Source organism: Dipodomys merriami, unplaced genomic scaffold (assembly GCF_024711535.1).
Source record: "Dipodomys merriami isolate MVZ:Mamm:240054 unplaced genomic scaffold, mDipMer1.0.p SCAF_19, whole genome shotgun sequence".
NCBI classification, from domain to species: domain Eukaryota; kingdom Metazoa; phylum Chordata; class Mammalia; order Rodentia; family Heteromyidae; genus Dipodomys; species Dipodomys merriami.
This window is the reverse complement of record NW_027203270.1, coordinates 15,282,501-15,309,052: the sequence shown is the minus strand read 5'-3', so window position 1 is coordinate 15,309,052 and position 26,552 is coordinate 15,282,501. Positions and strand designations below refer to the sequence as shown.

At 47.3% G+C, this 26,552-nt stretch overlaps 1 protein-coding gene across 12 annotated transcripts in view; it reads right to left on the bottom strand.

The window, feature by feature from the left end:
- The window catches only part of Rph3al (rabphilin 3A like (without C2 domains)), a 161,804-nt gene that overhangs the window by 31,004 nt on the left and 104,248 nt on the right, over positions 1 to 26,552 (bottom strand). For all 12 annotated transcript variants that reach the window (XR_011373060.1, XR_011373059.1, XR_011373058.1 and 9 more), the window contains one exon: positions 15,385 to 15,559. Coding sequence is in view for 9 of the 12 variants with exons in the window: in XM_070027438.1 (XP_069883539.1) it covers positions 15,385 to 15,559 (175 nt within the window). In the remaining 3 variants the exon portion in view is untranslated. The remainder of the gene's footprint in view (positions 1 to 15,384; positions 15,560 to 26,552) is intronic.

Genomic DNA, 26,552 nt, shown 5'->3' with positions numbered 1-26,552 from the left:
TAACCTCAATGGTGCCAGGAGCCATGGCAGGCAAGGTTGCATCTCAATCCAAACCTGCCTCCTTTACTAAGTCCTGCTTGGGGTCTTGTACAAATAGGCACTCAGCAAACACTGTTGACACAGAGTGACAGAGTGCTGTTCACCCAGGGCCTGTGCTTGCAGGGTGGGAGGGGTGAACCACACTCGCCTTTGCTTTGGGAAGTCTCCTAGGTCCCCAGAACTATCCTCCAGGGGTAGGCCTCTTGGCAGCTGCAAGAGGCTCAGAGCTTTCCTGTCCTTTCTGCCCAAACCTTGGAGCTGGGAGATCTGGTAGCTGGACACAAACTGGCCACATTAGAAGGCCTTCTCAAGGAAGGCAAGGCAGAGCTGTAGCCTCTATATTGTACTTAGTTCTCATTCCAAGCTGCCTCTAGTTGCTCTGAAGGATGACCCTGGGCAGGGGAGGGGCAGTCGGGCAGCCTAGGGCAGGCTGAGAGGCAGACCTGGGAATAAGGGCTCTGGTGCTTGCTTATTCATTCACCATCGATTTTGATTTTCTCTCTCCTCCAGGTTCACAGACAGACAGGAGGCACCGGCTAACGAAGACAGATCCTCAGATCAATAGAGCTGTGGTCGCCAGCATGGAAATCCTTCAGTCCTTTGCCCTCGATTGAGGAGCCCTTCTCGGGAGAGAAGGAGGTTGAGACCTGGTCCCTCCAGGGACTAGATGGATATAGTGGCTATATGGATAGGGGCAGAGTGTAGGTGAGGGGCAGTTAGAACTTCCTGGGGTGGGAGTGGGGGGAGAACTTAGGGAAGGCTTGACACAGATACAAAAGCTGGGGGAGGAGGTGTCAGGCATCTCAGACATCAGGAGAAATAAAGGCTTCTTTTGGGGTCAGCCCCTGGCTCAGGCACAAGGAGCTGGTTTGGTGAGGGTACTCTCTGCGCTGTGTGGGGACAAATGATGGCCTCTGGTTCCTGGAAGACATAAAGCATACTAAGCATACCCACTCGAGCCAGCTCCTTGGTGCAGAGGCATCTCTAACTTCATCTCTCTTTGTGTGCCTCTTTCACATTTTTCTTTTTGTTTCTTTTTTTAAAGTTAATTTACTTCATTGTTATGATAAAGGTAATGTACAGAGGGATTATAATTACATGAGTCAGGTAATGAGTACATTACCTTTTGTACAGTGTCTTCTGTTCCCTCATTCTGTTGCTTTTTCTTGAGGCAGGGTCTCCTTGTATGGGCCAGGTTAGCCTGGAGCCAATAATCCTCCTGCCACAGCTTCCTGAATGCTGGGCTTACAGGATTGCATCACTAGGCCAGGCTCTCACAATTTTGTTTTTAAATCTCTGCCTCTCACCTCCTCTTTAGTTCCCTCTCTTCTGAGTCTCCACATGTGTTCCTGGTCTTCTTGGGTCTGTCTCTTGGTTCTTCTCAGTTTTTGTCTCTAGACTCTGAGTCTTTCTATCTGCCTCTGCACCTCTGTTTCTGTCTCTCATCCTCCAAGCCTCTGACATAGTTTCCCCAGGGCCAGTGTCGTGTGGTCTCTGAAGTTTGTGCCTCAGTTAACTTCACTTGACTGGGAGCCTTAGTACCTCCTCAGTCCTAAGGAGATGGACCACACGCCTTGCTTGGGTCCTAGCCCAGGAGCGATGGAGGCAGAGAAAGGCCCTCCTCACTGCCTGTGTGACTCTCTACTTTGGCTGTGCTCCTGCTCTGTCAGTAGGAAATCAGCTTGGCTCCTTCTACCAGGATAGACTCAGTCTAGGATGGACAGTAGGTTCTAGAGCAGCTGGAGAATGGCATGAGCCATCGCCGCTATTGTCCAGGGCTTTACTGGAGCCAGACAGTGTGGGAGGCTACATTTATTCACTTTCTCTAGGCTCCCAAAGGCTGCCCAATCTAGAGTGGGTAGAATTAAGTTGTTGCTTCACCTGGCGAGACAGGTGAGTAGCTGGAGTGCCGCAGAGTGTACAGAGAGCCTCATACCAGCTGGTCTGGTGGCAGCTCTGTGCTTCTCAGCTACACTGGAGCTGATCTTTTCTGCTTGGTGTCCCAAGACCTCACCTTGCAGCTGGAAGCAACCAATCCACTGAGACTATCATCAGGTTTGGGCAAATGAGCAGTGACAGTTGTGTTCCTAACCTCCATGGTATGCTAATGAGGGCTTTCTGCTCCTGGGAAATCAATCTCCAAACCAGTGAGAACACCCAGGACAGACAAGGGGCTACTAGGGGAACAAAGTATGGTGGGGTAGAACAATGGACGGGGGGAGTCATTGCAGCTTCTGCTCTAGAGATGGCCCCTCCCCATTCATACCCACTGATCCTGGGCTGAAAAGGCTCCAAGGGTAGGTCAGGCCCAAATACATGAGCTTCTCTTTCAAAGTACATATGTGGCTGGGCACTGGTGGTGCACACCTGTAATCCTAGCTCCTCAGGAGGCTGAGATCTGAGGATCATGATTCAAAGCCAGCCCAGGCAGGGAAGTCTGTGAGTCTCTTATTTCCAATAAACCACCAGAAAACTGGAAGTAGTACTGTGGCTGAAAGTGGTAGATTGCTAGCTTTGAGCAAAAGAGCTCAAGGTCAGTGATCGGGCCCCACGTTCAAATCCCATGGCCAACCAAAAAACAAAACAAAACAAAAACAGCACAAATGTGGCCTGGCTTCTGTTTTCCCTGAGCAGTCAGGCCCCTGCCTTCCACTGGCAGGTAGAAGGGCCAAGTCAATGAAGTGGATTGGATATGAGAAGCCTGCACTTCCAGAGAAGTCTGCCTACTTCTCTTTTAATAGGTGGTCTCCCTTCTGTTCTTTTCACAGAAATGGCAAAACAAGTATAATTGCCTTGTGGGCACCGGCAGCTCCTGCTTGTAATCCTAGCTACTGAGAATTAAGATCTGAACATTGAGATCTAAGAATTGAGGTTCAAAACCAGCTGAGGCAGGAAAATCCATGAGACTCTAATCGCCAATTAACCATCAAAAAGCCAGACGTGAGGCCGTGGAGCTCAAGTGCCAGCCTTAAGCAAAACAAACAAACTAACCCAAAAACTAAGGGACAGTACCCAGGTCCTGAGTTCAAGTACCATGATTGACATAAAAGGAAAAAAGAAAAGAATAATTGTCTCCCCTACCTTAGGGCTGGACCCAACGGTCTCACACATGCTAGGCAGTGCTTTACCACTCTCTCCTTTTTCGTCTGAATCAACTGGTAGGGGTGAAGCTAAAAGAATGTCAAGATGGCAGGGCGGAGTGGGGACTGTGGCAAACAAAATCATACTAGCCTTGTGTGAAGGGGAAGCTGCTCCTCAGCCCCAATGGCAGACCTTCTGTATTCAAAAAAGAAGGTAGAACTTCATTTTTTTTTAAGTAATAAGTCTCTACATTAAAAAATTCTGGCAATGTGGAAAGGGGTAACAAGTTTGACAAGAAATGTACTTATTACCTTATTACTTATGTAACTGTAACCCCTCAGTACATCACCTTGATTAAAAAAAAAAAGTCTGGCAATGCATTTAAGCAGTTCTCCAGAACAAGTAACTGCTCCATAACATGGGCAAATGTCTGACCCTCCCAAGTCAGATAGCATCCCACCTCCCAACACAGACACCCCCCTGCTCTGTCCAGCTTCTACCTGCTTCAGCCAGCCCAGCCACCCACACACAACACACACTGTAGCTACTCCGAAGGAAAGCTGAAAGGCAAGTTCAGAGTCCAGTAGGAAATGAGGGGGTAGAGTAAGGCCAGCCAAGGGCTCCGAGGAACTTCAATAGGCTAATTTCTTAGGAGCAGAGGAAGAGGGAAGGCAGCATAGAAACAGCTGGCTCTGGGCAGGGAGCGATCCTGTCTGGAAATAAAGCATTTTACAATCCACAACCGCGGCTCATTAAGAATGAATGGCTTGACTGGTATAAATAGCACGCTGCGTTAAGAAGTCAGGAAACAGCATATGCGTTCCATGGAAAAACGGCTGCCGACGAACTGCCTATTAGCTCAGCTGGCTGCCATTCTGCACTAACGAGACAGAGGCCTCAGCTCCAAAGCTGGGGAAGGATGTGTGGTTTGCCCAGCTTTGGGCCATAGAATGTATCCTCTGCCCAGAGCTGGTCCCAACATGGTACTCCAACTCTGGACACACAGTAAAAGCCCATAATGAGCTTCTTGTCATTTCTGATCCCTAGGATCCCCACCATAAAAACTAGCTCTTGCTTGAATCCTCCCAGTGACAGGGAACCCTCTCTGATACAAAACATTTCTGAGGTTGCACGGCCTGTGATGGAAGGACAGATTTTCCTCTCCCTGTCCCAAATCCCACTTGGGGAGAAGCCTTCTAAACTGACCATGGTATTCCTTGTGTCTGGCTGGGAGCAAAAGGGGTGCTCTGAACAGAAATGAGGGACTGAGCCTTCCCCTCCTGAGTGTGCGTGCGTGTGTGTGTGTGTGTGTGCGTGTGCGTGTGTGTGTGTGTGTGTGTGTGTGTGTGTTCTGGGAGTATGGGTGGGGCAGGTGCACACTGCAGGGTGTTCAGACATAGGCAGGGATGAGAATGGAGCGGGGACAGGCAGGATCAGCTGCGGCCAGCCCCCTGCTTTGAGCCAGCCTCGGTGGGTTCTGTTCCAGTCAGAAAGGGCAGAGGCAGTGCATGTAAGGGTGTGGGCTAGAGTGTCCCCATGCATTCTGCTCAGGAGGACAAGGGGGGCTGGGATACAAAGCCTGGGCCCCCAGCCTAAGCAGCCGACGTGACCTTGGGCAGACATCCCTTGTCATCCATCATGAACAGTCAATTTCACCGTCTGTGGCTGCCCCACAGCCTGCTCTGAGCACCAAATAAGATAATGACCATGAGTCACAGGGCGCTCTGGCTGAGGCCAACGCCGCTTCCATCACGGCTTCTCCAGGAGGGGGTGTGTGTGTGTGTGTGTGTGTGTGTGTGTGTGTGTGTGTGTGTGTGTGTGTGTGTGTGTGTGTGTGTGTGTGTGTGTGTGTGTGTGTGTGTGTGTGTGTGTGTGTGTGTGTGTGTGTGTGTGTGTGTGTGTGTGTGTGTGTGTGTGTGTGTGTGTGTGTGTGTGTGTGTGTGTGTGTGTGTGTGTGTGTGTGTGTGTGTGTATGGGGGGGGTGGGGACAGATCAACAGGGCAGTGTTACCAGGTAAGGGCATCCCCTAGTAAACCTTGGCAGCTGGAGCTAAGACAGATGGTTCAACCTGAACAGAAACCTGAAGCTTGCTTTCAATGGACTGCGACCAGAACCAGCTAAGGAGTTTTAATAAATTGCTTAAAATCTAGCAAGCCAGTGAAGTGATACCGAAACTCCCATTTTTTTTCTTAAAATTACCCAAATGGAACTAAGCCAAAACCTCGAAGTACTTTTCTGGAACAGACCTGGAAGGGAGCCAGTCTGTTATTCTGCTCAAGGCCATGCAGGAAGCAGAGCCTGGCTCAGCTGGACGAGGGTGGGTGGGAGACAGGAGACTCCCATGGAGGGCCCTGGGGACAGATGGATACCTAGGCCTTGGCAGAGAAGGAGCTCTATTAGAGTGAAGGCAGAACTAGGAGAAGAGGTGGCTGGGGCTGGTCCCCTTGGTCCAGGCTCTGCTGTTTACACCTTCTACCTTACAAGGAGGGAGAGAGTGCTAGAAACTTAGAGAGAAGATTTGCTGGGCTGGCTGGAGCCCACAGCAGGTACCCTAACTGCACTGACTTCCCAGGTCTGACTCTGGGAACAGTTGTCGGGAGAGAATGCAGGCCTTCCTGGGCAATCGTGATATCTCCTGTGGGTGAATGATGTCTCCTAGAGCTAACTAAGGAACTACAGGAAAATGCTCAACCCAAATCAACACCCAGGTTCCAGGGAAAGGAGAGAGGAGCCTACCTAGGTGGTGAGCCCACCTGTTCAGCGGGGTCCACAGCTACCACCAGCTGTCATGGGAAGGAGGTGATGGGAATCTGCCTTTGTTCTCATAACTCAATGTTGCTCCCATGGCCTACTGCCCACCTCTTCCCCAGGGATTCCCCTCCTGAAAATCTCTCTGGAATCTTATCCCTGTCCTTGAGTTATTCTCAGCAAAACTTCACCCCCAACCTTACCTGTCTGTCACAGCTGCAAGGACACCAAAACAGGATAGTATGTTACAACTACAAAGACATGTCCAAAAACTCTTATAACCAACTCCTTGTTTCTCTGACTGCTAGGTATTACATGGAACCCCTCTGCAGCCATGATTAAGTCTTTATCTGACCTGCTGAGGTCTCTATTTCTTCCCTTTTGTCTGCTTGATCTTTCCTAACAGAAAGGACCACCATTCTTGCTCTTTCCCTGATTCCTTTTCCCTTTCCTCTTTATTCCCCTTTTCTCCTTTCCTTTCCTTGGAAGAAAGGGCCATTCCTGCTTTTCCCCCTCTTTCCTTCCCCTCTCCTACCCTCCCAACCCTTCCCCTCCCTTCCTCTTCCCTGCCATTTATTTTAAGATAGAGTCTTGCTGTGTTGCCCAGGCTAATCTGAAGTTCCAGGGCTCAATGGATCTTCCTGCCTCAAGCTCCTGAGTAGTTAGGATTACAGGGATGTACTACTTCTGGCTCATTTTAAACATCTAGCTATTTAGTGTGTTTGGGGACACACTTGGGAGGGGATGGAAGTCTAAATGTACTACTTCTGGTTTTTAAATAAATCTGCTCATTTCTCACTGAGTTGAAAAGCTACCCTATGTTCAGCTTCCATACATTCTTAAGTCTATTCACCTCAATTCCACTCTCCTTACTTACCTATATACTTATTCTCTACTACACAAGCTATTCTCTGACTTCCTTATGGATTTTAATTGAGATGCGATTCATATCCCATAAAAGCCACCTTTTGAACATACACAATGAAGTGATTTTCAGTATGGTTGTGAAGTGGTGTGACCATCACCACTGCCTCATTCTAGAATGCTTTCATCAACTTTAAAAGAAACGTGTACCCATTAGCACATCCCCTGGCAACCACTAATCTACTTTCTGCCTCTATAGCTTTGCCTGTCTGGACATTTCATACAAATGGGATCACACAGTATGTGGCCTTTTTACTCTGGTTCCTTTGACTAGGCCTAATGTACTAAGGGTTCGTCCAGGTTATAATATGAATCGCTACCTCAATTCCCTCCTGCCCATCCTTCTTCATCCTTTCCTCCCTCCATTTCTCCCTCCCACCTTCTCTTTCCCTCCCTTCCTCTTTTCATTTCTTCTCCTTCCTTTCCTCATACAGGGTCTCACTACATTCTCATGCTGGCCTCCAACTTTCTATCTTCCTGCCTCAGCCTATTGCGTCAGGACTCTACCCTATGACCTCATTTAACCTTAATTACTTCCTTAGAGATCCTAGCTCCTAATATGGCCATGCTAAGTTTTATAGCTTCAAAACAGAGTGGGAGACACATTCAGTCAAATCAAAGGACAAAAAAAATAAGCCCTGAACAGAGAGGTAGATAAGAGTACAGGTGTGTACCACCATGCTTGGCCTTCAGTTCCTTTTTATGGCTGAATAGTATTTCATGGATTGGTTGATTATGTTACTTTTGCTTATCCACTGATCAGTTGGTAGTCATTTGGGTTGCTTACACTTTTTGGTTATATGAATAGTGTGGCTAAGAACATTTGTGTATTTATGAACTCAAAAAATTATTTATTCCTTCTTTCCTAAAGGTTCTGTTGGGCATCTGACAGGAATTATCATACACACATAAATTTGGTTCTTTATAAGAGAAGACTCTTAGAGATTCTGCCTTTCTATGATATTCTAAGCAGGGGATCACAACAGCCCAATCACTAAGTGCGTAGGACACTATATAATGAAGCATATCAAAGTGAACTCCAAGAATTGGAAACATTAGGTTCTTATTATGTTCTGTATGCAGTTATTTCTATTTTTTTAGTTTTTGTACCCTTTGTCTTGTATATGTTTATCTGATCCATGGAAGGGAAAGGGAATCACAGAAACAGCAGGACAAAGGATAAACTAATGCAACAATGATACTCACTAGAGACTACATTGAAATGAATTTTACAATGGGGGTGGGTGGAGGAGTGGGGAGGAGTAAGTGGGAGAAAATAAGGGAGGGGTAACAATGTTTAAGAAATTTATTCATTTCTTGTATAACTGTAGCCTCCCCATTCATCATATTTATAATAAAGATATTTAAAAAAAGAGTGAGAGATGCTACCTTTCTTTTCTCCAGTTTATATACTGCCTCCCAAGGGGACAGCCCTTATAACAACAACCCCACTGAGACCTTGATCTAGGTCCTCCACATTCCAGAGCTAGGAGAAAATAAACTTTTGTTGTTTAAGCCATCTAGACTGTGGCATTTTGTTACAGCTGCCTAAGCAGACTAATACAAAAACAAAATTCTATTGTAATTTTCTTCATATTGGTCTTATAATTTTCCTTAAGATTTGTTTCCAGGCCATTTAATTTTTTTTTTCTGATGCAACTGATTTCGAACTTGGGGTCTTGAGCTTGCTAGGCAGGTATTCTTCCCGCTGTGCAGCACATCCCGTCCTTTTTTGCATTTTTTTTTTTTTGTATCAATCCTGGAACTTTGGGCCTGGACACTGTCCCTAAGCTCCTTTTGCTCACTTATGCTAACTGCACTATCTCTGTTTCCCCGTGCCTGCCCCCCCCCCCCCGTGATTAATTGGAGATAAGAGTCTCACAGACTTTCCTGCCTGGACTGGCTTTGAACGGAGACTCTCAGATCTCAGCTTCCTGAGCAGCTAGGATTATAGGTGTGAGCCACTAGTGCTCGGCTGCACTGGTTATTTTTGATCTAGTATCTCATTTCCTGTCTAGGCACATGCCTGGACCTCAATTTGCCTATTTTAGGCTTCCTATTACAGCTAGGGTGACAGGGGAGGCTTCTGTACCCAGCTCTTAGTTGAGACTGAATCTTACAAATTTTTCTTAATCTCAGCCTCTCACATAGCTAAGATGACAGGTATGAGCGACTGATGCCCAGCCATTTAAAGTTATTTATTGAGATTCCAGATGGGTTTTCCCATAGCAACTTCTAATTAACCAGTATAAAACTATTTTTAATAGATTTTTCTGATGTCCTATCAATTTCCAAATTTCTTACTGATCTAGGTTATTTTGGTACAACCTGTTGAATTTTCTTGGTATATAGTCAAGCCATCTGTAAGTAATATTACTTTTCTTCTTTTCCAAGATTAACAGAAGCTTTCATTTTTCTTCCCTTCTTATGTTGGTTAAAAGCTATAGGGGTTGGGGGTGGAGGTCAGTGCTAGAGCAAGTATGTATAAGGCCCTTGGTTTAATGCTGGCACAGAAAAAAACCCTATAAAATCCTGTTGAATTAGGATAATAGGTATTTCTCACTTGCATTTTGACTAACATGGTTCAAGTGCTTTGCCAATTAATATAATGGTTTTATTTATTTTCATCAGTCATAGGGCTTGAACTCAGGGCCTGAGCTTTTATGCTCAAAGCTAGCTCTTTACCACTTTGAGCCACAGCTTGATTTCTGGTTTTCCACCTAGTTCATAACATTTGTTTTTATATATTTGTTCTTTTTGGTAATTTTGTCCTATATTGTTTTCTTTTTTTTTTCTCTTTTTCTTTTTGTTGGTCATGGGGCTTGAACTCTGTGCCTGGGCACTGTCCCTCAGCTCTTCAGCTCAAGGCTAGCACTCTACCTCTTGAGCCACAGCACTACTTCCAGTTTTCTGGTGGTTTATTAGAGATAAGAGTCTCAGGGATGTTCCTGCCCGGGCTGGCTTTGAACCATGATCCTCAGATCTCAGCCTCCTGAGTAGCTGATTATAGGCATGAACCACCAGCACCCGGGATATATTGTTTTCTTTTATTTTTATATTATTTACATGTTTTATTTAATCATTTTTTAAGCCTTGGGGTGAAGGAGATATTTCAAAGCAAAATAGGAAGCCTAGAAACCACAAAGTAAGCTGAGCGCCTGTAATTCTAGCTGCTCAGGAGGCTGAGATCTGAGGATAGTGGTTCAAAGCCAGCCCAGGCAGGAAAGTCTGTGAGACTCTTACTTCCAGTTAACTACCAAGAAACTGGAAATGGTGCTGTGAATCAAAGTGGTAAAGCTAACTAGCTTTGAGCTAACAGTGCTCAATCCCTATGTTCAAGCCCCATGACTGACAACAACAACAACAACAACAACAACAAACCCACAAGGCAAAAACATACATTATTAACACATTAAATTTTTTTAATTAAAAAAAATTGTTTTTAAATAGAAAAAGATGCTATAATGAATTGTAAAGCTAAAAAGGAGGTAAAACTACATACAAATCAAGATGAATAACTGGACAGGATGCTAGTGGCTCACTAATCCTAGCTCCTTGGAGGCTGATATCTTAGGATCAAGGTTCAAAGCCAGCCTGGGGAAGGAAAATTCCTGAGATTCCAATAAACTTCCAAAAAAGCAGTAGAGCACTAGCCTTGAGCAAAAAAAGCTCAGGGATAGTGCCCAGGCTCTGATGTGAGACCCTAGGACCAGCACACACATGCACACACATACACACAAAAAAATAAATGGCTTGGTACAGTAGTGGTTCATGTCTGCAATCCCAGCACTCCAAAAACAGGCAGGAGAAACTTGAGTTCAAGACCAGGCAAGACCTATCTCAAAACAAACACACACACACACACACACACACACACACACACACACAAAACAAAGTAAAATATAGTTACAACAAAAAGTGAGCAATGGATTTGGGTGGCCCTTTTTTTTTTTTTTTTTGCCAGTCCTGGGGTTTGAACTCTGGGCCTGGGTGCCGTCTATGAACTTCTCTTACTCAAGGTTAGCACTCTACCACTTGAGCCACTATACCTTTTCTGGCTTTTTTGAGTAGTTTATTGGAGACAAGAGTATCATGGACTTTTCTGCCCAGGCTAGCTTCAAACCACGAGCTAGTATTACAGGCATGAACTGGCTGGGCAGGCAATTTTTAAAAGAGGAATTCTAAATAATCAATAAGTAATAAAGTCATGAAGAGATATGCAAGTATGCAAAATAAAACAATAAAATGTCATTTCCTATCCTGTACATTGGCCATGATTTTAAATCTTAATTATATTCACAGCCCTCAAGGACTCAGGTAAATGAGTTTCATTGAGGTGAGCATAAATGACCAGAACATTTGTAATCCTAGTTACTCAGGAGGCTGAGATCTGAGAATAGCAGTTCAAAGCCAGCCCAGGCAAGGAAAGTCCATGAGACTCTTATTTCTCATTAACCACCAGAAAATTGGAAGTGGTGCTGAGGCTCAAGTGGTTGAAAGCTTGTTTTGAGCTGAAGAGCTCAGGGACAGCGTCCAGGCCCAGCGTTCAAACCCTACGACCAAAAAAAAAAAAAAAAAAAAGACTTTGGCAATGTCTCTTGAAATTTAAAACACAGAACCTCACTTTTGGAAACCCAGCCACAGATGAAAAGCTCTGGCTGGCAGGTTCCAGATGCAAAGACATTTAGTATTGCTCACGGTGGGAAAAGTTGGAGCCAACCAGAATGTCAGTTCTCAGGTGAATAATGAAATCACTATTCACTATGCTGTGGGGTTTTATTCAGCCATTAAAACGAATGAAAGGAAATCTATATCTAGTGGCCTGGAGAGATGCCCACGATACTCTTTTAAAAACAACAACAGAAAATTGCAGGAGTCAGGCATAAGAGCCTATCTATTTTTTTGTCATTAAACAAAAGCAAAATGAAAAATGTAAATACCTCCATTAAGTTTATGTTTGTGGGAACGGTGTGAAAGGGATTTCATATGCGGCTGAATTAACTTGTAATCTCATGTAAGTAAAACTTAACTGACTGAGCCATGGCTTAAGTGGTAGAGGGGCTTGCCTAGCAGGCTTGAGGCTGATGAATTCAATCTCCAGTATCTCCAGAAAAGAAATTAACAAAGAAAATTTAAAGTAGGAAGCAAAGGAGCCCAACTTCTAAAACATCAATACATTCACTTGATTGCTCTGTTGATTGGAAAGCTTATGGCTTGTAGCTATTGATTACTGTTCTTTTTTCAACTGGGCATGGAGGGGGCTAGGATAAGGGGTGCAAGAACTGGGGTACAGGGAGAGAAGAGTAAGCTAAGAATGCAAGCTGGTGCTAGGCTCAGCTCTGTGCCCATGGGAGGGACTGCAGGGCAGGAGGAAGGTGCTGGCCAAGAGTCCTCAGAGGCAAGGGGCAGGAAGGAGAGCCACCTCATGAGAGCAGGTGGTTTAGTAACAGCCTTCAGGTACTTCCTGGGTGGTCTAGCAGATTCTGGGTCTAAACCCAACCAAAACCCTTCCATTCACAGGCTTCTTTCTAATCCCTAGGAGCCCTTGAGTGGATCAGTCATTTGTCCAGTAGCTGATAAGCATCTAGGCTGAGTTGTCCCCCTGTTGTGTGCTGAGGATGGTCAAGTCTAAGACACAAATAGCCATGCTCACATGGGGCTTCCAGGATTGTGGGGGGGGGAGGGGGAGGTATGCCAGGCTGCCTCTAAATACAGATCACTCTGTTCCCATCTGAGCTTAGCCTGGGCTAGATCAACTGCACTGTAAGGACACTAAGGACAATTTTGTCTGCCCAGTCTCCCACAGGCCTTGGGGATACACTCCTGTTAGTACATGGCCAGACTTTTAGGGCAGAGGGGAACTAGCCTCAACCAGAAAGCACAAACCCTAGCCAGGCATGGTGTACAGACTTGTAATCTCAGCACTTAGGAGGCTGAGGCAGGAAGATATTGAGTTTGAGGACAACCTGGGCTATATAGCAAGACTTTGTCTTGGGGAAAAAAAAAGGCTGAAGATGTGCTCAGTGGTTAGAGCACCTGCCTAGCATGTACAAGGTCCTAACTTTGATTTCCAGCATTGCAAGATAGAAAGACAGAAGAAAGAAGAGATCCTGGCTCTGGCACAGGTGGACCAAGAAGGGCACAGAAACTACCTGGAAGTAGGCTTGGGCAATTCTGGAGTAGCTGGAGTAGTCTTTCTATGGCTCTCCACTCCCCCCCAGACCCACGTGGCACTGTGGTACCTTGGGTGGTAAATCTGCATTCCTCCCTGTCTCCTCTGCCTTAGCTATCAGTTCTTTTCCCTCCTTCCATCCAATTCGGTCCTGCCCACCCCCGCCAACTCCTCTGTGTGGGTGCAGATGCCCCCTGTGCAGCCACAACCAGCCTGGCTGCCACCCCATCCTGTCACACTGCCTGTGGGTTGGCATGTGTCAGGTCATCTGGGAATCACAAGGCTACACAGGCCTGGCACAGAGAAGCATAGGGACTTGGTCCTGAAGCTTAACGGGAGAACAAATGCTCATGGATGAGCCTCCACACTGACCGGCCCGGCCTTGGTGCAAACTCAGTTCATGCAACATGCCAGTTCCAACAAGTGTGTGGGGCCACTGGCTCCTTCACTCATGTAATTAAAAGGTCATCTGTGTGTGTATTTGGCTGAGGAAGCATGGGCTTGCCTCCTACTGAGAGCATATGTGTGTGTGTGTGTGTGTGTGTGTGTGTGTGTGTGTGTGTGTGTGTGTGTTGAGTATGCATGAACATGAGTGTATGGATCTATGGGAGCATGTATGAACATGTGTTTGTGCATGCGTGTGTATGTGAGTATATCATCTCTCTCTATATGTCTCTGTGAGTGTGTGTAAAGATAGATGTATGTTTGTATCTATGAGTATGAATGACCATATATGTATCTATGAGTGAGTGAGTGTGTGTATGTGTGTGTGAATCTATACGGACAGGGTAGTGAAGGTGATGACCCCTGGGCTGGGCACTTAGGGCACAGCTCTTCCTTTTCAACTGGCTCAAAGCAACATTACTACGAGTGCCACTGCCTTTTGTCCCTGCTCTTCCCTCTGTCTGTCCATCTGTCCAAGGGACAAGGATAAGCCCTCATGGTTGGTGGGAGGGAGTGCAGGCTTTGAGGATGGAGAAGAGACAGGATGGAAGATGGCTGCTACTCAGAGCTGGCCAGCCATGGAGGGCTCAGGACAATGTCTGAGCAGGCTGCTCCTTCAGTCTTCCACAGTGACGCCCCCTGCAGTCTGCCCTGCGATCCTCACAAATGCTCGTCTGCAGTAAGTCAGGGAAGGTGAACCTTGGCCGTCAAAAATGCAAAAAACAATCAGGAAGGACAGGCTGCTGTGCCAGCACCTGGAGAGGGCACACTCGCCGCATGGCAAGCCACAACTCCATCAGGAAGGGCCTTCAAGGGTTTACTGACAACCTTCAAATGTTTACTATAAACAAAAGTTAGTCTTGCAGTAAGAAAGAAAACAGCTCAAATGATATAAAAACAGCCAGACATCAGACATCACCTAAGATGTTGGAAAGCTCTTAAGAAACATCTGACTGAGGGCTGGGAAGGTGGCTCAGTGGTAGAGCGCTTGCCTTGCATGCATGAGGCCCTGGGTTCGATTCCTCAGCACCACATAAGCAAAAAGAAAAAAGCCGAAGTGGCGCTGTGGCTCAAGTGGTAGAGCGCTAGCCTTGAGCTGAAGAGCTAAGGGACAGCACCCAGGCCCAGAGTTCAGGCCCCACGACCGGACCCAAAAAACAAAAACAACAACAACAAAAAAAGAAACAGCTGACTGGGCTTATCATCTGGGTACCAACCTCCATATAAACTAGTGTATCGAGTTAGCTACCTCTCGGAGCCCCCTCCACCTCTGGTCTCCCTTAGGACCCTAAAGCTGAAGTCTCAGGCCAAAGCATGAGCACCTCTGAGCAGGAGGACAAAGGCCTACCTTTAGACCCCAGCTCTGCTACGCATTCACCAAGCCATATCCTCCTCCCCCTCTCTGGGCTTTAGGTTACGCATCTGTAAAATGGGGCTATTAAACACTGGTCCCATCTACCTGTCTACCCCTGAGCCTGCTGTACATCCAGGAACTTCAAAAACCATAGATATGGACACACTGGGAGAGCTGGGAGAGAGGCCTCTATTCCACCAGGGACCATCACAGTGGGCTACCTTCCCTCTGTGCAGCCATTACAGACACCAAGGGTGCTGAACACAAAGGCTCCCTGCTTGTAGGGACCAGGCAGGGTCAAGAATCGTCTCTTTCTGAGACACAAAACAAAGGGGAGAGGTGACATAGACCTGCCTGGGAAGGATGTTTGTAGACCTTGAAAACGCGTCACGGATATGCCATGCCATTCTATAGGGCAGCTGAAGATGTTCACACCCCCAAACTAATGCTTGTTTGGGAAACTGCCCGCCCCTCAAGGAAGAAGTGCTGAGTTGGACACTGGGAGGGACAAAGCCCAACCCGAGCCCTCTGGCTGGTGTGGTGGGTACTAATCTGGCACCCACATTGCCTCACTGGAAGAAGGCCTGAACATCAGGGACCTTTCGAGGTCCAGGAGTCTTACCTCTCCCTCGAGCCCATGTGTAGATGCGGCTGACCTCAGGGCTTCGGGGCTTGGGCTCTGGAGGCTCCACAGGCAAAGGTCGGAAGTGGGGGTCATCTGCTCGTCCAGGTGTCTTCAGGGGCAAGATATACTTGGGGAGCCCTTTGTAGAACCAGGCCCCCGACCTTTTCCAGACCTGGGAGTGGGAGAGGTATGTGCTTAGAGCACAAGGTGATTCATTCCAGCTGTACTAGCATGGTGTACTAGGCAGTTCATACCCCCTTCCCCCACCTCAACATCCTGTCCTGCCTACCAGTGATGGGGACAGGAGGACCAAGAACTAGGACAGTACAAAGGGAATCCCAGCTCTGCCCTCCCTGGTCTATGAGCTGGGGCAGACCCAGGACAAGAGATAACCAATGCCACAATCTCTCTACACCAAAAGCCGAGCCCACATTCTCTCACTACCATTGCTAAATAGGCACCAGAGAATGCTTATGACATCTGTCACCTGGTGCTAGTGGCTCATGCCTGTAATTTTAACTATTCAGGAGGCTACAATCTGAGGATTATGGTTCAAAGCCAGTCTGGGTAGGAGAGTCCATAAGACTTATCTCCAATTAACTACCAAAAAGCCAGAAACGGAGCTGTGGCTCAAGTGGTAGAGTGCTAGTCTTGAGAATGAGTGTTCCTTGAAAAGAAAAGGTTCAAGCCTAGTAGTGTCAGACACAAGGAAGGAGGAGAAGGAGAAGGAGAAGGGGAAGAGGAAGAAGAAGAAGAGGAAGAAGAAGAAGAGGAAGAAGAAGAAGAAGAAGAAGAAGAAGAAGAAGAAGAAGAAGAAGAAGAAGAAGAAGAAGAAGAAGAAGAAGAAGAGGAGGAGGAGGAGACGGAGGAGGAGGAGGAGGAGGAGGAGGAGGAGGAGGAGGAGGAGGAGGAGGAAGGGGGAGGAGGAGGAGGAGAAAGAGGAAGTGGGGAGAAAGAGGAAGTGGGGGAACAGCAGCAGCAACAACAACAACTGTCTATTGCTTTCATCTCTCTAGCTCTCAGATTCCTGCAGATGACCCAGTCAGCACCCTGCCTGGTCCAATCCTTTCCCGCCTCTGCTGGGAGAGACAGGCAGGTGCCCAGAGGCCCATGAACGTAAAACACTTGCTGGACTCCATGCCACCAACTGCTCCACCTGAGCTTTCTCTCCCTAAGGTGAGGCTGAGTCTCACAGGACCTTCCCAGCCACAAGAGGCCACAGGTGGCTCATCCATCACTTACCAGTCCCTGAGCCACCTCAGTGCCATGCTCAGACTCTGGCTTCTCAAGGAGAATATAGCTCCCTCTGGCTCGTGTATGTCACTGCCCTTCATGACAGGGGTTCAGAAGTAGCCATAAAACTCCAGGTTTTATCTGCCTGTTCCCAGGGCACAGGCACCAACATCTCCCTCTTTTCTGCCTTAGGATCTGAGTTTCCCAAGAACCCCCTCTGGTGACATTCAGAACCAGAGGAAGCAGATGATGCTGGCCGGATCCCAAGCAGCATGCTTACTCTGTGGCTCTAGATGAGTAACTTAACCTCTCTGAGCCTGAGTTTCTTCACTGATGGAATGTATTAACAGTGCTTGCCCAAAAAGGCTGTTGAGAAAGTTGGAAGAGTGCTTAGCACAGTACCCACCAAATGCTTGATAGGTGTCACCTGCTTTCCTCCTTTGCTCCATCCTTCCCCTGGAAGCTCTGGGCAGAGTGACATGAAGCTTAAGGAAAAGCCAGGCCAGGCTACCCCCCCCATCCCCCTCCCGCCTCCCCCCGCTCCCCCCACCCCCGCCAGGATTTGAAAGCTCTTCCTGGAGAATTTCTGCAGATAGTTGGAAAAGAGTGGAATCTCAGAGAGCCTCTGATTAGAATTCAGAGCAGCCACTGAGATAAGGCCCATAAACTCTTAATGCGTACTTCAGAGAGCACCCGGTGCTCCGTAATCTCTTTCCCAGAGAAAGGGATGTGTTGAGGGTATTGAGTAAGGCGGCTGGGAGTGTGGGGAGCACCGATGTCACCCTGTCAGCGGGAGCAGGCCTTGGTAGTTCTGAGCAGACATCCTGAGTTTGGATCCTGGTCTGTCACCCAGCCACTGTGTGAGTTGAATACATTCAGCCTCCCTGACCCTGTTTTCCCCAGCAGTCAGTAGAATGTAGGACAACGCTGACCTCACAGGAAAGCCACAACACTTAGACCCACAGATGGACATAAAGTCCTATGGCCCCACAGTGGGCATGTAGCAGCCATCCTACAGAGGTGGCCCCCAATTACATTCATTCATTCATTCATTCAGGAAGCATTGAGTTAGACAAGTTGTTATGGTAGGACTTGTCAGAACCTTTAATGAGCACGGGTTCTCTAACAAGGTGACAGAACACACTAGGCTTCCTACTTGGACTCTACTTGTTTTCTGGGCCCTTCCTGTTCTTGTTGCAGAAACTCAACCCTAGTAACAAGTTTGCATAAACTCAGCACTAATTATACAGTGCTCGCTATATAGCACTAACTTGCTGACGGATGTGCAGTGAGCGCTCAGGTATGCAAGGGTCACCTCTATGTTCTAGAATCCAGATGTGAGATTACCAGGCCCCAGAGTGAACCACACCTTGATCTTCCCTGTGATCCTATGTATGGAACCTGACTTTGTGTGATTTTTTTTGTTTTGTTTTGTTTTGTTTGCTGGTCCTGGGCTTGAACTCAAGGCCTGGACACTGTCCCTGAGCTTTTGTGCTCAAGGCTAGCACTCTACCACTTGAGCACAGTACCACTTCTGGCCTTTTGTGGTTCACTGGAGGTAAGAGTCTCACTGACATTCTTGCTGGGACAGGCTTTGAAAGGTGATTCTCAGATCTCAGCCTCCCGAGTAGCTAGGATTTCAGACATGAGCCACCAGTGCCTGGCAGAGCCACTGGTGCCCAGATGATTTTTAAAAAAACAATTAAAAAATTTTTTTTGTTATTTTTGGGCAGTGCTAGGGATTGAATTCAGAGATTCATGCTTGCTAGGTGGGAGCTGTACCACTTGAATCAGACCTCTAAACCCTTTTTGCATTGATTATTCTCCAGGTAGGGTCTCATTTTATGCTTCCTACTTGTGCTACCCCTGGATGACAGGCATGTGCCTGATGCACAGTCGACCCAGTGTATCTGCCCCACTATGTGTCCCAGACACTCTTGTTCTATCCCCTGGGTCATAGGACAGTCACCAATTCCCAACCTCAAGCTCACCTTTGGCCACAACCCATCTCCAGTAAAAAAAACAACAAAAACTGCTGAGCAAAATGATTCGGGAGGACAAGATCCAAAAGCATTGGATTGAACTGCATGAAATTATTGTTAGTCAATCTTTGGGATTTTCAACCCTCAAATCCTATTAAAATTTCATTAAGTTCATACAGTTTATCCTGATATCTATCCTCATCTGGAGCTACCATACTGTGCATCTCCCTGAAGCTCAGTGGGTAGGTCCATGGCTGGCTGACAGCACTGTCTTTCCTGGGAGTCCACCATGGCAGGGACTCTGGTCTGAATCTTGCTTTTGTCCCTGTGGTCCAGGAGGACACATGGATAGCTCATCCTGCCTCCCAGAAAGGTTAGGATCCTGGCTTCATGGGATATATGGCAGTTCCTGCATCCTTGCATCAGAGGGACCAAAGCATCTAGGCATGTCATGAGGTCCAAGAAGTGAACCTGCACAGATATGCAGGGAATGCACTGTGGTTTGCAAAACGCCTGTCAAGAGCAGGAGGGGAGCGGTGAAGATCCAAGCTCAGCTGAGTTCCAGCAGCACCCTTCTATCCCCACCTTCTCTCGACAGCTGCCCACCCCTTTCAGTAACATGTACCACAGAGGCTTCCAGTTCAAGTGGCTTCTGCCGGGTGCAAACAGGCCTGTCACTCACTGCCCAAGCAACACCTGGTCCCTCCTTCAAGAACACTGGCAGGACATGCCCTCAAGAGGGACTAACCTGGTGTTACCCACCCCACCACACCCAACCCCACTGAGGAAAACAGTCCCTTTCTGGAGAAGCCCAGCAATGATGCGGAGCCCTACTTTGCACCCTTACGTGTGCTTTGCTGTGATAAGGCCAGTAGAGCAGCCAGCCTTAAAAAAATGTCACTTAATGAGCAGAGCCCCACAAGGCTGCTATGGCCCTTGCAGGGGGGTATCTGGCAGCATCGAAGGCTCCCTGGTCCCACTGCTTGGTCCTCTGCTTTCAGGTTTTCATTACAATCAGCTCACGGCCAACCTGACTGCAGATATGGATGGATATTAGCCAAGCTGTTCCCAGGGAATTTTAATTACCATGATAACAATCACTAATCACTGACATTTCCTAAATAGCTGTGGCTGGAGAAGGTGGTAATTGCCCAGGGTCCTGGTGGGAAAAAAAAAAGAGGAGGCCTGGTGGAGCAGCCTCTGAAGATGCTGAGAGAAGCTAAGGCCCCCTCCCTGTTCCGCTCCCTCCCCCCTCCTCTCCCCCCCTCCCCCGCTGGCTTCCTGATGTCCACTGCTCTGTCCCCTGGCTGTGATCCTTGGCTCCCATCAGTCATGCACCTGGTGTGACTCAGTAAAGTGTCTTCACACTCAGATGTCTGTTCACTCCCTTCCTTCTCAACAGGTCAGAGCAGGGGGACAGTGTACTTTGCTATTCCTACACCTGTCAACGCCCCTCACCTGGTCTCCACTGGGCAGCTGCTGCCCCTGGGAAGCCTCCCATGCCACCTTGTTAAGGATCAGGGCCCTCTGCCTTGCTCCTGGAGGCCACCTCTGGGACTAGAGTGCAGACTCATCATCTTCTTCTAGGATCTGGGTGCTGGGGACACAGTGAGAGCCTACAAAGCTGCTGGGTGACAACTAAATAAACAGATAAGGCACAGTACAGGAACCACCTTCAGGAGACAGAACGTAGGACTTTTCTCCAGGGAGATTACATTCTGTCTGCTGTACAAGCTCCAGGCTGATCAAGCCTTGAAAACATGGGAAATGGCTAATGTTGGGAGCAGTTCTCTCCTTTACACTGTGGTCACTTTAAGGGCCTCTGTAGGGATCAACCCAGGCAGCTTGTCGCCTGAATGCATGAGAGGGCACACATAACTGCCCATCACACACACACACACACACACACACACACACACACAGAGCTACCAGGCAAGCAGAACTTTGGGGTATAGCTAACAAGGCCCCACTTCCCTGCCTCCTGCCAGCCTCAGTCTCTCCCGTCCTCCCCATGAGCTAGATTCCGTGGTTCTCCCTCTCTTGACTATACCAAGATCTCTCTTGTCTCTTTGTAGATCCCATTCTTCCTCCCTCCCCTAGCTCTTACTCCATCTCTGGGAAATTTTTATTCAGAAGCTTCCACAAGCAGAACTTTGAACTCCTTCCACAGTAGGGAGCACAATAGTAGCTAGGCATGTGTCTCTCTCTGGCTAGATGGAAAGTTCCAGGGCAGCAAAAATCATGTACTTCGCACATGCGAGCACAAAGCAGGTGCCCAATAAATATACCAGCTGATCACCAACCTTAGGTCCACACTGCAACCTTGTAAGTAACCTAGCCTCACAAGGCTCTTAGAAGCATTAGGACCATGTGGTCTCCATATGTTGAAAGTGCTGGCCTACAAAGTGATAATGCGTGTGTGTGTGTGTGTGTGTGTGTGTGTGTGTGTGTGTGTGTGTGTGTGTGTGTGTGTGTGTGTGTGTGTGTGTGTGTGTGTGTGTGTGCACGTGTGTAGGCTCTCATGAGTGAAGTGGTGACTGCCTGGAAGAAAGCCCAGGAGAGTCTGCTATCTCTCTCTCTTTGGCAGGTGGAGACACAGTGAGGACGTGGCATCTATGAACCAGATGGAAGACCCTCATTGAGGGACTGAATCAGCTGGTATCTTGAGCTTGGAGCTTCCTACTCTCCAAAACTATAAGGAAGAAAGTCTCAATGCTCAGTCCAAGGAGTTTTATTATTGCAGCTCAAACTGACTTACATAGAGGGAGAAGCTACCTAGAGGGTTGTAGTAGTTGAAATACAGCCTCAAATTACATTCCTCTCCTGCATAGCATGCATACCCCTGTTCCAAAGACCAAAACTCAAACCTTAAAAAAAAAGAAAGATGTAGTCTATTTTCACCCCTTTAATGTGGTCTAGTCTATGATTTGCTGTGAGCAATAAAACATGAAAGAGGGGACCTATGATGCTGGCCAGACCTTGAGAGGCCTGCAGCTTCCTTTTTGCCTCCAGAAATATTGCCAGTGGCACTTAATCCAATGTACTAAGGATGAGAGATCTAACTCTCATACTCTAAGGCACAGTTCCATTGTTCTAAATAACCAAGGCACAGAGGTGGCAGACAGGTATCCTGAAGCCCACAGGAACTATTATCAAACTCACTGAACCTAAGTTATTTCCCCTAACATCCTTTTCCTGCAGAAGCCCCCATAACACTGTGGATCTTTCTGAGCCTTCTGCCTCCTGGCCATCCCTGTGTTTACCCCTGGAACCCAGCTAGCTGACCCAGCTTCCACAGCCTAAGTCAGCAGAGGGCATCTCAAGCAGATGAAGACTGAGCGCACTGTGGTCCGGGTAAGGGAGAGGCCTGGCCCTGTGATTTGCCTTTGCCAATAGATACTTTTCCCAACAATTTGATTCTTGAAAGAAAAAAAACCCCACAAAACAAAAGCCCCCAAATACATGCATGACTTTGATTAAAATGAAAATCTAACAGACTGATAATTGAATGTTGATGTTATTCAATCCCTGGGCCACATGTTGGACTGACACATGGGGAGCTGGAACAGTCTCTGGCTGGGATATTGAATCTGATGTGGCTTTAGGGAGAAAAGCTGGTAGTGCAGGAGAGGAAAGAAAAGCAGTAATTAAAATGGGTCTTCCTTCCTTCCTTCCTTCCTTCCTTCCTTCCTTCCTTCCTTCCTTCCTTCCTTCCTTTTTTTTGGAGTGGAGTAAGAGAGGAGTAACCTTCATGAAGCTATGGTTTAGTTGAAAACACTAACCTAAGATGGTAACATTGACACAGCTGTCCCCAAACTTAGGTCAGGCCAAGCTCCCCTGGCCTGTCCCTGCACCCACCCAACCACCCCTGGCAGGTCACTGCACCACTTAACTGCTAGGAGTCACGATCTTGGCAGTGGGGACCAGAACGTTATTGCATCAAGGCCAGCAAAACTGGATCTAAAGCTGGACACTGGTGGCTCACTCCTGTAATCCTAGCTACTCAGGAGGCTGAGATTTGAGGATTGTGGTTCAAAGCTAGCCCAGGCAGGAAAGTCTGTGAGACTCTTATCTCCAATAAACCACCAGAAAACTAGAAGTGGTGCTGTGGTTAAAGTGGTAGAGTGCTCGTCTTGAGCTGAAGAGCTGAGGGACAGCACCCAGGCCCAGAGTTCAGGCCCCACAACTAACCAAACCCTTCCCCTGCCAAAAAAATCCAACTGAATCTGGTGGAAAACAGGAAGGGGCATGGGGCGGTTGGGGAAAGCCATGGTATTCTCCAAGGCTGCTGGACATCACTGGTTAGTACACTGTGACCAGGATTCTTTACACTGAGTTAAACGCCATGATTACAGTTAAGAGTGACAAGCTAGACTTCTAATAGTTTGAATATGGAGTATCCTCCAAAGGTCCCTGTATTAAAGGCACAGGGGTGGGGGTGGGGTATCCCCAACCTTAAAACTGGGAATGGAACTGTGGCTCAAGTGGTAGAGAGCTAGCCTTGAGCAAAATCATTAATACTTCTATCTGAGCATGGGCTGGAACCTCAAAAACCAAAAACCAGATAAAACCTTTTGTGACTATGTGGCTCAGGTTTTGATTGTGAATATCTGTGCAGCTTTTCTGAACAAGGGTGAAAAGAAAATCACATGGTCTGTTGGTTACCCTTGTGACTTAAAACAGAACCAGTGCAGGGAAGAGGCTGGTACCTGCTCTTTCTAGGGCTTAGCGTGGCACCACCACTGTCCTCTGTAATCCAGAAAATGGCTGTGGTTCTGATCCCTAGCAGGTACTGATGATCTATCAGTAAAAAGAGAGAACTCAGTGATGTCTTTTGTTTCTTAAAATAAAAATGCTTGGGTGACAATGTCCAAAAAAGAAATGTACTCATTACCTGATTTACTAAATGGTAACCTTTCTATACAACACCCTTCTGTACAATACCTTAATAATAACAATAAAATTACATTTTAAAATTCTCAAAGGTATAATAGTTTAGTTGATCAATAAAGGAATTAAGATAAAAAGCTAAAACTGGGTGCCAGTGGCTCATGCCTACAGTCCTACTGCTCAAAAGGCTGAGAACTGCAAGATCCAGGTTGAAAGCTACCACAGGCAGAAATAAAATAATCAGTAAAATGGCAGACTGGAGGTATGGCTCCAGCAATAGAGCTCCAGCCTTGAACAAGAAAGCCAAGCAAGAAAACAAGGCTTTGAGTCCAGGTCCTGGCGCTTGCATAATCAATAAATCAGGTAAGAAGCTCAAGAATGCAGGGCTTGTGGTGATAGTGGTCAACAAAAAAAGAACAAAGCTCAGTCCAAATAAATCATGTAAACATAACTACAGAATAAAAATGTGAAATAGCCGGGTGCTGGTGGCTCACGCCTGTAATCCTAGCTACTCAGGAGGCTGAGATCTGAGGATCGCGGTTCAAAGTCAGCCTGGACAGGAGAGACCGTGAGACTCCTATCTCCAATAAACCACCAGAATACCGGAAGTGGCGGTGTAGCTTAAGTGGTAGAGCGCTCGCCTTGAGCTGAAGAGCTGAGGGACAGTGCCCAGGCCCAGAGTTCAAGCCCCACGTCCAACAAAAAAAAAAAATGTGAAATGAATTAGACAATAATAATAATTGGATCAAAATCCCAGATTGTCTCAATGAAAACCAAGTGGCTGGAAATAAAGTTCTTGGGTCTTGGCCGAACATGATAGTTCAACAGGGATTTGGAGGACTGAGGTCCACGAAACCTCATCTTAACCAATAAAAAGCTGGAAGTGGAAGCATGTATGTACAGGAAGGTCTCAGTTCAGACTGGCCCAGGCATGATCCTATTTAAAAAAAAAAAAAAAAAAAAACTAAGGCAGCCAGTCACTGATGGCTAATCCTGCAATCCTAGCTCCTGGGAAGGGTCTCAGTACACAGCCAGCTTGGCAAGAAAGTCCATGAGACCCTTACCTCCAATTCAACATCAAAAGGCCAGAGTGGAGGTGTGGCTCAAATGGTAGAACACCAGTCTTGAGTGGAAAAAAACAAGAAAGAGTGCTGAAGGCCCTGAGTTCAAGCTCAGTACTAGTATACACATAAAAAATTCTTTGGGGAGGGTATGGTAACAGAAAAGTGATAGTTTTTTTTCTATTGTAATATAAGTGATAAGATAAATATTTAAACACTTATCTGTCTAAAGCAACCAGCAAAGTTAAAACTAGGAAGGTTTATCATCCTGACATACTTAAATTTCTCACCATTTCTTTCCTTCCCTTCCCCCATCTTCCCTCCCTCCTTCCCCTCTGCCATCCTGCTTCCCTCCATACCTGCTTTGTTTTGTATTTCTCCCTGCTTTTTTCTTTTCTTTTGGTAGGAATTCAGTTCAGAGATTTCCCATTGCTTGCTACCCTACCTATGGAAGATAATGCATGCCAACCACTTCTGTAGGGAGAGCTGCTGTGCAGGCAAATGAATCCAAATAGCATTTATTAAGTTTTTCCTATGTATTGATTGAGCTACGGAAACAAAGATCAAATGTTCTTGGAGATGGCTTATACCTACCTCTGTCTATGGTGAGTCTATGTGGTCTCTTCCTTACAGTCAGTGTCAGGCTCAATGCTCAGTTCAACTGGTGGGCAGCATAGGACAGTCACCAGGAACTTAGGGAGAAGTTGAAAAGTGGCAGGCCTTCGGCAGAGCTGTTAGCAGCCCCCTCTCAGCCCAGACTACCAGCTATTTCAAATCACCAAGTGCTACCTCCTAATTGAGGTGTTAACTGAAGGCTGAGACTCCTCCCAGGAGTATTAGCATACTTGTATTTTAAAGAATAACACATAACACTTTTTTGGCAGTGCTAGAGATAATATCTACAGCCTCAGGCATGGTAGGTTAGAGCTGTGCCTCCTAAGCAAGGATATCAGCCCCAAGACACTTTAAAACCAGGATATGTGTTATGTGTGTGTGTGTGTGTGTGTGTGTGTTGGACAGCCAGGGGAAAGCACCCACCATCCTCTGGCATATCCTCAACCCTGGCCAGAATGCACAATTTCATCCTGCCTGGTCAGCCTGGTCAGTCTCCTGCCTTCCAGGTCTAGCTGTAGGATGGCTGGTTCCCCTCCAGATGCTCCAAGATGCTGTACCAGCAGTGCCAGGCCCTGAAGCTCACCAGGAGGTGGGCAAAATGGAACCCCATGGGGGAGGCGGGAGGGAGGGAAGCACCTGCTCCTTCCTCCGAGCCCAGAGGGCACTGAAGCTGGAACTGGAGCTGGGCTTTCCCAGGCCTGAGTGCATCTCTTGGATTCAAGTGGGTTTTGAGTAACCAGGTCAGTCTGGAAGGCAGGCAATTGCCTGCACAGCTGAAAGAAAGAAAATGCAGTGAGAAAAAAATATTCTGAGGACGCTATCTGTTTTCTTGACAGATAATTTAAACACTGCGGCTGGATTATTTCAGAACCAGAGGCTTCCATTAACCCCTAGTGAGGGGCTGCTCCTGAGAGACTCGGGCTCCATCCCCAGCATCACCAGAGAGAAGGACACACTCAACCTCCTCACAGGGAGGCGACACCCAAGACTGGCTATAATGGGGTAGGGGCTGTGTGTGACCCTGGAGCAGGCTCACTGGCCTCCAACTCTGGTCTCAGCCCCTCTGAGAGCCCGTCATTAGTGTCCAGGCTCCACAGGCAGCTCTCCAAGCTCTGGCCATGCCCATATTATCTGGGATTTGGAAAAGTCTTCAGGGACCACTGATAGCAGGGACACATATCTCTGTCTGGCCCTGAACACTGACTCCTCCCTTTGTCCTGGATAGTTCTGTAAGCTCAGCAAATCCCCAGGGGAATAAGGGGCTCTCAGCACCCCAGTCTCTGTTGCCTGCCTGTGTTGTCAACATTTGGCACAGGCTGCCTCTAACTCTCAGTTCGCAAGCAGCATAAAATCCTTTTGAATCCCAACATTTAAGTCCCTTCCC